The 13,878-nt window shown below is 39.1% G+C and overlaps 1 protein-coding gene across 5 annotated transcripts in view; it reads left to right on the forward strand.

Annotated features, from left to right (window-relative positions):
- LOC109968637 (RNA binding protein fox-1 homolog 3-like) overlaps positions 1–13,878 on the forward strand; it is a 644,376-nt gene that overhangs the window by 143,781 nt on the left and 486,717 nt on the right. For all 5 annotated transcript variants that reach the window (XM_020615037.1, XM_020615034.1, XM_020615039.1 and 2 more), the window contains exon 2: positions 8,935–8,997. In XM_020615037.1, the coding sequence (XP_020470693.1) occupies positions 8,976–8,997 (22 nt within the window). In that variant the 5' untranslated portion in view covers positions 8,935–8,975. The remainder of the gene's footprint in view (positions 1–8,934; positions 8,998–13,878) is intronic.

Raw genomic sequence — 13,878 nt, forward strand, 5'->3', positions numbered from 1 at the left:
CATTTCAGGTGTTTACAGCACATCTGATCCCTGAATTATTCCAGGGATTAGTTGTGTCTGCTCATCCCTCTCTATTGTCATATCCCCACCTTATATCTTTCATTTACTCCATTTCCCTTTCAATTACCAAACTGCCACCACCAGGCATGTAGAAAAGAGAATAAAACACATGCATCCAGGAAACACCTTGCATACGACGAGAGAGGGGCTTCATCCATTTATGCATGCTTCATTTAAGTGCTCCAATTGTATGCATCCCCAGGGAAATTGTATGCAGATGGACTGGTGGCGGTGGCAGTGGCAGTTCCATCATATACGCACATACACGCACACAGCACAAGCATGAATGCTTATTTAGCTGATGTTTTGCTGAGGCTGGGGTCTTCCTCCTGTATGGAGAGACATAAAGATCAGTGGCCATAACACACAGCCAAGCATACTCCAGTATATGGCCACAATCAAGCTTTTATGTGGACCTGGAACAATAAATGAGGGCGAGGACTGAAATGTCCATTTTGCATACTGTGGATCTTCAATAAGTATGGACAGTCAACCATAAACGTGAAGTTACAGTATGTGGGACTGTATGTTTATTATTGAGGTCATCGTTGAAGGTGGTGCTGTACTGGACTGCATTTTATTTAGAGGTGTTCCTAATATTCTGACCCTCTCATGTATGTAGCTGTGGACATAATATAGACACCTCTGAATATAATGTAGTCCAGTACAACAAAACCTTTAACTATGACCTCAGTAATAAACATATAATTTTATATATGGATGGCAATTTCACCAAAAACTGAAACATTTTGAGCTTCAATGGAAGTGTTGTATTGAATTGCATAAAATTTACAGGTGTACCTAATAAAGTGGCCAGTGAGTGTATAATCCAATGCTACTGATGCATAAAGGAAACAGTGTCTCTTTTGTCTCATCCTTCTTTTCAACTAAATTAACTTTTTTCTTGCAGCACTTAGTTTGATTAGCTTGGTTTGTGTACAGAACTCAACATGCACACAGTAGCATCTTTAATACCTTCCTATTTATGGGTTCACTATGGTTAAGTACAATGACATCCCAAGGTTCTAACTGCAAACCCCCACCCCCGCCCCCATCAAATGTCACTTAAGTTAGAGACAAGCCCCTGATTCCTCATTTTGGCCCTGCAGTTGAGCCTCATTTGCCATCTGGTAAACCACATGGATATACCTAGATCAGCAAAAGGAATCACTTGCACTGTAGCAGGGTTAGGCTCACCTGAAAATCAGCGGAATCCAGTCAGGTTCTGTTGTTGCATTTACATATATTTGACATCCTGCAAATGACTGCCTTAAAAATTAAATGTAAAAATGTATCTGTTTTATCCTGCTCTAATAATACATTTACAGTAAATATAATGGTTATACGAAATAGTCCAAAAAGTATAGTGAAGCATCCCTGTGTCTGGAAAAATGTTCTTAGATAAAAAGAAAACCAAAGCCAGATAGGATCTCATCAGACACCAGTGTCAACCAGCAGCTTGTACACATCGCCAAATAAAAAGGCCCATTACTCCTAGTGAAGAAGCTTCCAATTAAACAAGATGGACTCTGCGAGATTGCTGCTGGTGAAGAAGCTGGCTTTCCCGCATTAACAGCTGACATCCTCTCAGCTTAGCTCCCATCACTGCTGTGAAAAGCAGCCTTCATTTCTTCCCTGCTCTCATCCTCAACCACCCACTCATGTAGGACTTTTGCAGCATTCCAAGCCACAAACCAAATAGTAACAACTATCCATTCCTACACAAACAGCAAATGACTTTCTGCCTTCATCCCAGAGCGGAAATGATTTTGTGCATGACATGATGGATTTTTATGATATGACTTTACATCCTTGTTATCTTTTATGGCTTCTTACATTTTCTTAAATCAACACAAATTGGATGTAAAGTATTGTGCTCTTTATGATTGTTTATGTGTGGTTTTGTTGTTTGTGGCTGTGTGTGTTTGTAGAAGAGTCTGTTCTTCTGCATCGTCTCTTATTTTCAAGGTTTTACAATTAGTCGTTTTTCATTTTAACATCCTTCCTATCAGCAAACACCCGTCACATTTTTTTTCAGTTTTTTTATTAGGTTTTCTATCTCGATCTACATAATGCACACACTCTTCACTGAATCTGCTTCCTCTCCTGATGTTCATGTTTTCTGTCAAAAAAAAAATTCCCTATCAAAATACACTGCTAGATCCTGCTCTTTCTGCTTTTACCCTGTCATTTCTTAGTTTTCCTCTTCATAGGCTCACCTATAATATAACGTGCCAGTAGAGCTTGCTTTCTTTCTTGCCTTATTTCCTCTTGTCTTTCTCCATGCTTTTGTTATTCATCAGTGACTGTATGTTTAAACTGGCCTATATTCAATGTGCTCTGGCATTTGGGAACTCTCATTAACATTTGCTCCACATGGTTTAGTAAAGGCGGTGCTGAAATACGCCCAGGCTGCAGCCATTCATCTTGCCCCATCAGGAGAATTTGGGGAGTGTATTTCACAAACACATGCTGCGAGAACTGTTGCAAAGACTTGGTTAGGCTGGTACAGTAGGAAAGGAGGGTGTATGTGGAAAGGACATCTTTTTCATGACTTTTCTGTCTTCACATTTGACCTTTTTTTTCTTTATTAAAATTTCCCATAAGCACAATTTGAGAATGTTTGTTGCATGTTTGTAATTTTTATTCCATGGCATGTAAAGTACAATTACTAGAGTTATTTTAATATAATTTTCTGCCTGGAGAATTTACAAAGTGTATGGAATAGCTTTAGCATCAGCTTTTGGCTTTTTTTGCATCAAGTTAGCTATACTATGTATATTTGTGGCTATAAAGGGATCATTCGACATGGATATGTGATTTTTCATTTTATTCATGATGATTGTTTAAAAGCTAATTTTCCACTGATAACTCCGAACTGCATATTATCAGGCTGGTGAGCATCTTGTGGATCTTTCTGCTGCCCTGCCAAATCCCCTCAGGCCTCTCTTTTGTTTTTAATCTCATTTGCAACACTTGAGTTGACAATGTCACAAGTGTAACACTTATCTGTCTTTCAAAAAGTCTGGGGGACTACAAAGACTCACAGTAAAACAGCTGCTAAATTTCAAACTCCCTTTTGTTAATTTGCTCAAGAAACAAGGAATAGGATCTGAGAAGATTATATTTCCTATAGTGCAGGACATGCTATAGGAATATTTTGCAGTAATTGGGTAGGTTTACAAAAGGTATGTTCCTTTACATTGGGAATATGCAGGGTGTTTCAGTTTTGTTAGATCAGAAATGACTACGCTATGTGATCTGATGTAAGTGGCTAAAGCTTTATACAAGAAGTCACATGCAACCTTAGAGGAGGATATGTGAGTAACAAATTCAGTTGTACAACCAGGTGGAGGACTTATGATTAAATAGTAAGCATTTCCATATGCAACATTTCTCACTTAACCAGTGTTAGAGCCAGTCTTGGTGAGCCACACCTCAAACCCAGTAAAGGTTTGAGGTGTACTACTGTAGCTACAAGTGGTCCTGCTCATTTATGGCTTTCCTGAATCAATGAAACTTAACTCTTTCTTTTTTAGGAATGACTATATTTGCTCTTCTTTTGTTAGACCATAAATGCTTTGCTTTAAGAAAGTTTTATGCATGCCTACTGTATGCTGTCATTAATCAGTGTTCAAATTCCTCTCTTACTATCATCAGTATTAATCTGTATGTTTGACAAGTCGGCCCTGTTTTGAACATGCACCCAATCTAGCTTTAATGTAGTAGAAAGAAATCACTAGTCTGCATACTAGGCAAGATACAACTGAGATGTCACTCACAGAGTTCTACAAATTGTTGGCAACAAAACTGTCTACCCCCCATGGTCAGGATTGCTGAATGATATGATCTTGGCCTCCTGACAAAACTGGCAAAGTAATTTGAATACAAATGCACTGAAAATGAACCTGCCTTGTATATTTGAACACTTTTCATATCTCTGGCTCAGTTTAATGCTTGCTTCTTATAATGCCTGCTCTTCCCGGTTGACACTTTGTATACTTGCTGAGATGTCATAATCATACTTGTTGAACTAAAGAATCAGTGTGTCCACACCAGTGGCTTTGTTCATAAGATGTCTTATCCATTTATTTTTATTTGCACATTTTTACAAATAAATGTCATGTTTGTGGAATGACACTTATAATGACATTTTGTTTTAAACACACACACACACACACAGTACCAGTGTTTACACCATCACCAAAATTACAGGATCCTTGCAGTGTTCATTTGTAAATGCATAATATAATAAAACCAACTAAATACAGTAATATCTGTCATATTAGAAATGAGAAACTCTAATATTTATTAGAGGAAGAGGCCAGTTTAGTTTTTAATAACCTGTTTCTCACACAAACACAGTCAATGTAAATCGCAGTGAAAAGGGAAGTGATTATTTAAATCCTTGGTCCTCTTGGCTGCCATGGCTCTCTCACTCGCTCTCTGTCACACACATGGTCACTGCATTCTGCTATGTTGTTTCTCACCTACTTCTTTTATTCATTTTCTTCATTTCTTTGCTTTATACCTCCCTCCAGCTTGATTTTCATCTATGTAACTCCTCCTTCCAATATTCTTACTTCTTACTTTACCTTTTCTTATCTTCTTCCTGGTATGTGCTGATTTACCACTCATCTCCACAACATCTCATTTTCACTATTGCCTTACCACTTCCCTATCTCCATTTTTATGTTCCACCCCTTTCCCTCCATCTCTTCTTCTCTGGCTCTCTGTAATGGTACACAGGAGGCTGTTGTAATTTGACTGGAGGTATTAAAGTTGATTTGATTAAGCATGGGCCAAATTACAGCTTAATGGAATCAGGCCCAGTCACCTGCCAGGGGCTAGTAGTCGAAGTGCTCAGCTCTGACACACGTGCGCACACACACACACACAGATTCATAGACACATAAAACAATGTCTTTCCTTGAGCAGATCACTGTTTCAAAACTCACAGATCATCTGAGAAAGTGGCAATGCTGTAAAAGCTGAAGGGTCAGGACATCGTGTTGTCTGACAAAATGTCCATGGCCATGCTGGTCAGACCGACTTCTGGTTTAGCTCTTCCCAGTCTACCACCCTGAACATTATTTATCCTCCTGCTATTCATTAGAACCAGCAGCAGTAGCAGCAGCAACAACAGGCGAGAACGCACATAAATATGTTGATGACAGATGAGGTTTGTACAGAGTGTAGACATTGTGGTAACTAGTGTTAGACCTCTACATCCAGCTGCTATTAGATTTCTGTTGCACATCTGAGTCTGGCCAGACACTTTACTATTATCATTACTGTTAGTAGTAGTAGTACAGTATGTGTCAAACTTAAAGCCAGAGCCTTACTTTGGGCTCACAGAAATGATGAAATTATGAGGGTCATTTTCTCAGACTTGACAAAACTCCTCCAGTGCAAACAAAGACATACAATTGTTCTCAAAGGCTGTTACCTAAAAACAAAACAATGGGCTAAATTAGCTTACAAGGCTGTGTAGCTCTGTGGGGGCGGGTGATAATTTTCATTTGATTCAGCATTACTAGTTACTGCTCTCACATAAAGGTCATCTGAGTCAATATGAAAACACTGAATATGCATGTTTTGAATCTGCTGGTGCTGTCCACTGACTGCACACTACCAGAATTAACATTCCTGCCTTTCCATTGATATTTTGCAGTAATTAATATTTCATCCAAAAAGTAAAAAGAGCATGCACAAACCTTTTTTTTTTTTTTTTTTACAGTTAAAGTGAACCTAAACTAAAAATGATCATAGCCAAAGCATCACAGAGCATCATAAACACTGCACTTAGATGTGGGGGTTGCACCACAGCAGCTACAGCCCATGAACACATACTTTTTAATCAAAGAGGATTTTTACACACACTGCCTAATTCACACACACACTCTGCTATGTAGTATGTTGCTATGCAACACAGTGCTATTTGATATTTCTGGAGACTTGCAACCCATCACTGGCTAATGACTGCAGTGATTGTCTGAAATGTGAAGTTCTGTGAGTGCACTGGAATGGTGAGTAGCACACAAGCAGTAGCACAGTCTGGACAAGTTCAGACGGCTTTTATTCCCCATTCTCAGAGGATAATAAAACCACTAAGCTATGCCAACATTAAGCAATACTCAGTTTTTCTGTTTTGTTTTGTTTTTTGTTCAGTTCACCTTCCTGAACTCCATGGGCCTGGAGTAGCTGGTATGCACCACTACAATACCACTATCTTTAGTCTAAAATCAGTGTTCTTCCTCTAGTGAATACAGCGTCTCTGTAGTTTACATGCTTATTCAGATATAATCACAACCTAAATAAGTGTAGGCTGGCACCCTCAATCCAAATGTACTAGTTTAGTAGCGACCCTCTCAACACATATAAGCGGAATTGTAATACTCAGAAAATGGCGTTTGTTTGCATGTTTTTCAGGCAATATTATGGCACTGTGAAAATGATAATACTGTACATCAGGAGTGATATTTATGTATGTGTTAGAGCGTAAATGAAAGTCAGTAAAAATTTCTTTACTCAAGACCTGCAGTATTATGCATAGTTGTGTGCACTCACACGTGTGTGTGTTAAGAAGAATAAATGCATTTGGGGGTGATTTTTTGTCTATATTTGCTAAATTATTTTCTCATATATCTGATATTGCTCTGAGTCAGTGGAAAGATGAAACTATATTATACATTCTACTGACAGCTAATTATCTGTTTGCTGTTGTTTGCCGAATGGACTCTATCATTATTGTGAACTGATTCATTATTGTTTCACACACTGCTACCTTTTGCTGTTCTCCATCTAAATCTATATTATATAGTTGTCCTTTCCTTCAGTTCCTCATCTTTTAACAGTTTTACCCTGTATTTTTAACCTTATTAGTTCTACTCCCCTCTGTATGTACAGTATGTTTTGCTCTTTCTCCCCTAGCTTTGATTTTCACTCTATTCTCTTATAACCAAACATGGAATTACAAATCTTGACTTTCATCACAGACACTCACACACACACACACACTTCCCTTTCTGTAGCAGCGTGGACACTCTTTGACATGACGCATTCCATATGCCTTTACCTTAAGGATTACAGTCAAGTACAGAACTCACTGAATTCTATCCCAAACCCTAAAACAAAAATCTTAGCCCTCAAAGCATCTTTGAAGTTGTGAGGACCAGCCAAAATGTTCTCACAGTGATGGTTTCACATTAAGAATGTGCCTACTTAACCACAGAAAATATGTACACACACAAACACATGTACTTCTATCTCAGGGAGAACACTCACTGACACATTGCATCCCCTAGCCCCTTACACTAATCCTAAACTAAAGCTAATTCTAATCTTAACCCTAAAAGTGAGGTTTAAAAAGGTGTTTCTCAAAGTGAGGACCAACCAAAGTGTCCTCACTCTGTAGTAAAAAAACAACAACCTTTTTTTCCTGGTCCTCACTATCTAACAGGTACAAGAACACACACACAAAGTGCAGAAAACCACTGGAGGGAGTACAACTATAGATCAGATTAATGCCAACCATTTAAAAGATGCTCATATACACAGAGTTGTTGCCATCCTGTGCTCGCCGCATGCATTTTTAATCAGAATAGGTCTCGCTCCAACTTTACACCCAGCTAATTACCATAATACAGCAATGAGCAGTGAGAGGTGCCGCCTCGCCCACCATCACCAACAAGCGTGCTGTCACAGCTGCTGTTTGGCTATAGGAACACTCCCAAAAAGTCATTTATCATTTTTTCCCTCTTTGTTTTTGTGTTGGGTCTTGGGAGCACAGTTCTGTGTGTGCATGATGACATTGCAGCATCACCACCAGATCTGATTTCAGATGATCTATATTACTATTACTATGAGTGTCAGTTTCATGAGTGTGACTCTGTCACTATGGTCACTGATAGGCTGGATGAAATATTTATTTTCCTTGAATAACCTTGATTAATTCATGCCACTGTAGTTGTCTATGAATCATCTAAAATAATCAGGAGCTCTCTCTGGGCAAGGTCATTTGAATTTTCATCTAAACAAAAAAAGATATTTTAAACTGTTCTTTTAATATTCTTACATAATGTTCCTAGTCTTCTCTAAGTGCAGTTCTGGTGGAGGCCTGTTCATCAGCAATAATTTCTCTTATGTATATAAGTCTCTTTTTTGCTTCTTCAATGGGGAGTCTTCTTTCCTTTTATAGAAATAATATAAAATGGGGCTTGTTTAATGTAACTGTTAAATAAAAAATCACAATATAAAGAAATCCTCAAATGTGAACTAAATAAAAACTTAACTTGCAAATGAATTGTATAAGAAAAAAAAGAGCACACAGATCTAACAGAAGTATGTAGGAAGGCAGTGATGTAACAGCAATGTTTATATCAAGGAGTTAGAAACACTTGCAATATCTCTCAACAGCACAACAAACTGCAGCCTCCGAACTGACCATAAAGTTGAATTAACACACACAGTTTCAACAACCTTCCTGAAGTTAGCATTTATTACATGGCTGTTAAATTAGAATTTTTTTTCACTTGGTGTACCTAATACATTCTCAACTGAGTGTATAATAGTCTGTGCAATCTTGTAAAGTTGTTGACATTTCAAACAATTTCCTCTGGGATAATCGTGCTACTTGATTTTTTTTTCTAAGCTTGCTGCAGGACACTAAGTCTTTCTAGGCTATGCTGAAACACATTTGGGTTCTAAACGTGAAGGCCTGAAAATTCATAGAGGAGTTGTACAGGTTACATCCGATCTTTAACACATAATGTGAATCAGGCCTCTGTCTCATGACTGGATGGTTTGTGTGGTGGTAAAATGCATGCATCATAACTAAGCTGATTTTCCCTCTGGCTTCTGCTTGTCTGACAGGGCAGCATAAAGGTTCCTTCTCTGCGACCAGTTGGCTGTACATGGAGACCCCCAGCTGGGCAGGTCAGTGTTTGTTTGTCTGAGTGTGTCTGTGTAGTTGAATGGCTGTACATTGTGAGGACCAGACTGACTTTATACCATGGGAGTGAGGACATTTTATCAGCCCTGACTTTCTGACACAACTTCATAGGGTTAAGGCCAAAATTAGGTTTAGGTTGATGTAAGGCATGTAGTCGTGATGGTTACATTTAATGTATGGGGGTAAACAATGCATTATATTGGTGTATCCTCACAAAGATAGCTCTATAAAGGTGTGTTTGTATATGTTCAGTACTGTACGTCGTGTTTTGTTGCAAACAATCACCCAACAGCACTTCATCCATACTTTCCCACATCCAGTGGCTTCAGTGATACATGCACTCAGACATCACTTACTCAGGTGTGTGTGTATGTGTGTGTGTGTGTGTGCATGTGCATGCGCACAGCCAGCTGTCTTTCTGAGTGTGCATACACAGAGGGAGAATGTGCTGACTGCAGTGCTTTGGTTCTGGGCATGCCCATTAGAAGTGGCTATAAATCCTGAGCGCAGTGCTCTCACTGTGTCAGCATTCCAGCCAATGAATGGATATTAAACGTCACAAAAAAGCCTCTTTAATTCTCCCTGCCTCTGCCACACGGCTGCTCTGTCTCCCTCTCTCTATCTATCTATTTGTCTATCTATCCACCTTTCTTCTTTATCTCATTTTCTCTTCCATCCCTCTTGTTCCTTCCCTTCTCTTGTGCTTTCTCCCTTCCTCTGTAACAATGAAATAATAACAAGAAAAAGGTCCTTCAGCCGTGCCCGAGGGTGACACACTAGTATCAATGAAGTATTTACAGCTCTTAATACTGGCATTTTGTTTAAAATGTTGGCCTGTACAAGTTTCCTTTCATGGCGTTTTTAACCTAGAAGGTTACAAGGCTGTTAGAAATGAGGATGGATGAGAAAATTGAATTTAAATGAGTTTGTAGATGAGCAAGTCTAGATTGTTTTCAGATGTGAAGCATTTCGTAGCAGTTGTTAATCATGTGGAGACATTTTAAAAGCAGAGATAATGAAATACTTCAAAGCCTCTCAAATGCTGACTGTCCGAGCCTCGCTCTGAATGAACTCGTGTCATAGCTTTTGAATCTTAAACACCAAGTGTTTTGCCGTTATGTTTCCCAGTTTCCACTGCATGCATGGTGTGTTTTAGTGCAGACTCGTAAATGCTGGCTGTAAATGCTCAGTGCTAATGTTACCCTGCACACTCTCTTCAACTCACAGCTTGCTTCCAAACCGCTGTGCAGCTTGATCATAAAAAATGTATTATTATTTCGATTAAATTTGAGTTTCTGAAGCGTGACCCTGGCTGTAGGTGTGGGCATCTGTCCTACTGGCACATCAATACCAATCTAATAGCAGAAGGAAAGATCAATCACAACCAGCTTAGATCTCTGGAAATATACACAGCCTCTGCACCAATCTCTCGTGAGTCCATCATATGTATACCTCTGAGTGCTTCCCACTGGGTTCACTATAGTCTCACTATATTCTGCAGTACACATTCTTGGCTTTATGAGAAAATGCTACATGCACAAATGGGAGAATGATTAGAAATCTGTTTTGTGGACTTATTTGAATGTTATAACTATTAAATTATCATTAGAAGAGACTATGATATGAATGTCACTAGGGAGTGATAGGAATTTATCATGCGCATACAGTAATAATCTAGAGTACACACATACAGTTCCTCCTCTCTTTCCATCACATTAATTACAGCTTGGCCTGGTTTAGCCTCTACTAGTGTTCGTCAACAGGCCTCCAGGCCCAATCAAGGCTCTGCAGCCCAATTACACTGACAGGGCGACTAATTGAAAAAGTTGTGCTCAAAGAAAGAATCACTGTTACAGCTCCTTTGAAGTGGCATGATGAGATGTGTGATACAGTACAAGGACAGTTGTCTCAAAACAAAACAAAACAAAAAAACATTTTGATGGCCTGTATTCACCTTTTATTGAACTTGTATATCAAAAAAATCCCAGTTATTATTATTCAATGCTTTTATTCTGATTGATCAATTACATTTCTGGAGATCTGTTGCTATCAGTTTTCAATTACTTTTTTTTTTTTTTTTTTTTACTTGTTAGGTTCACTGCAGACGCATGGTGACACTGCTGGCCACCACTCTGTGGGCTGTCAGGGCATCACAACACATCTCACTGCTTTAAATCAGGTCCAGTTAAACTAAAGCAATGATTTGGCTTAAAGTGATGTCCTGGCATTTTCTGCGGTCACACTTGTTGAAAAATAGATACATTATAGGAATAACTGATAGAAATAATGACAAAAATCATTTCCCCATTTTTTTCTTTAAAGTTAGAATGACCAGACAGTTATACACTGCAAACCTCTGTCTCTGCCCACTCGGTGTTTGTCTAGAGACAGGAGAGTGTGGCCTGCCATGGGTCTCCTCCAGCAAACATATTATTTTCCTTATTAGTAAGCAGCTTCACCGAGAGGGTGGACTTACTAGTGGTAAGGTTACTGATTGGCTTACACAAAAAACAATGAGTGTGGGTGTTCTGGTGTCACTGGTGTGTTTTTCTTTTTAAAACCCATCAAAAACATAGCATGCCTTTTTTATGGCATGTTTATGGACTGTTAAGTAAATGCTGTTAGAGAAAACTTTCCCTGCTGTCAAGCACAGCATAAAATCCTGCAGAGGTGTGAATATTTTTATTGATTTTTCAGTATTATTTCTATATAGCTTTCTGCCAGTTATGAATGTTGACAGATATCAGCAATCAGCAGCTTCAGAAACAGTTGCTGGCGTATCCTGGGTGCATTTTCAAGATCCAAAGTTTTACTGACAAACTAAACTTTCTGTTCACTGGAAAAATAAAAACCAAAGTAAATGTTGTTCTTGATTCTACAGCTTAAATCCATAATTACACAAACTCTGCCATCTTGTAAAAGCAGCAGCTCAACAGTCAAATTATTTTTGGGTTAAATGTAAATGGTAATCTCCCCTACTGATTAAGAGTGTACTCCTTCTATGTAAAGTCTTCAGCTCCGCGATGAGTTTAAGAGTATACTTCTCTTCCTGTAAAGCTTTATGAAGCTTGTCTTCCACAATATTACAATTAAGTTAAGGGTCTTCTGCTGCCCAGAGGTTAATGGCAACTCTTGTTGTTCCTCTAGTCAGGAAATTAATCTCCCTCCTACACGTTTATTTTACATTTGTCACATGTTCCATCACCCAAAGACATATGACACAGTTTTACAGTATATCCTGGTAAACTAAACATGGACTAATACCAGGTCCAACCAAAGAGACATTCAGCCTGATAACCACCAACTGATGACTGATCCCTAGACACGCAAACTAATTCAAACTATACCTGTGATGCTGATTGCTGATTGATGAAATTTGACTCTATAGTATTTTGTTAATGTTTGCAAAGCTGCATGAGTTTGTTTGGTCCTCATTAAAAATTCAAGCTTGGCCTTAATGGTGATAGCACAAAGAAACTGGTGAGCTGTTAAATCCACCCTTACATTATTAACACAGATAAACCCTGGCTTCTGGGGCTAAAGGAAAAAGATTGCTGTGATGATAATTCACCTGACACACACATTCACATACAGACATGATTATACACTAGAAATATTTACAGTTCAGTCACAGATGTGTTATTTGTACTCAACAGCAAAAAAGGGTGAAAAGCCTCAATTATCATCATTGGCTTTCATTATGAAGGCACACAAGCACACAGGCTCAGGGGGGTAAATGACAAAGGTTCTATCTGTATTTGTTAAAGTGATGTCCGGTGTCTCTGAGCTGCTTTTAACACTCCCAGAAAGCCCATTACAATTAAAGGAGCACTGGCCAAAGCGAAGGGAAATGGAGAAGAGTGTGATGAGAGTAAAAGAGGAATGTCAGCACAAAGAGTGGCAGAGATGCTTTTAGCTTTTCTCCGCAGGAGTAATGTCCAATTACTGTTCGAATTGCACCCGCTGCCTCACACCGTCATCAGCACACAAGCACTGGGTTATGGCCCTCTGCAATGGGCCGATTGTCAGCTGCCATGGATCACAATCAGCCATCGGGTCCTCGGGGCCATCCAGAGGAGAGAGGCATTTCACATTGAATATTCATGTTGTTTTACTGGTTATAATAGGCTGGAGAACTCTCAGGCAATGAATTTCAAACAAAATCATGAATAAATCCTTCCTCTACACCTTTAGCAGTACACTCAAACAAGTTCAGTGCTGTTTTTCAATGCTTTGTATTATATCTTTGTGAGCTGTTTGCTTCAGTTCAGTTCTATATTTGTCTCTCCTGAGTTTACAGGTGTTAGAGGAAAAAGAATAGATGACAGCATGTAGATGTGTTGGTGTTTGCTCTCTGACTGTGACCAGCAGGTGGTACCAGATATTTAACTTTCTTGTCTTTTTTTCTGTCATTCACCTCTCTCACAATTTGAAGGGTATCACAGTTGCAAGATTATTGTAAAGAGGCTGTGGTTAAACATGTCTGAGCAGTGAATCCTTGTTATTTCTGGCACAGTGGATTGAAATGACTGCAGATGGCAGTTTGGTAGCACAGCGTTCACTCTTGCTATGAGAGATTTCTGCCTCCAGTTTCTGAAGCTTTTCTTGTTAGTAATCTACAGGAAGATGGCAAATGGTCTTATACTTGTATAGTGCTTTTCTATGCATTGTAGCACACAGAGAGCTATTTGGACATCCATCCATTCGCACTGACAAACACTCACACATTCACACACCGGTGTCATCACTGGGAGCAACTGGGGTTTCAGTGTCTTGCTCAAGGACACTGCGACATGTGGACTGGACAAGCCGGGAATCGAACCACTAATCTTCCAGTTAGGAGGCTTCCGCTCTACCTCCTGAGC

Source organism: Monopterus albus, unplaced genomic scaffold (genome assembly GCF_001952655.1).
Source record: "Monopterus albus unplaced genomic scaffold, M_albus_1.0 scaffold156.1, whole genome shotgun sequence".
NCBI classification, from domain to species: Eukaryota; Metazoa; Chordata; class Actinopteri; order Synbranchiformes; family Synbranchidae; genus Monopterus; species Monopterus albus.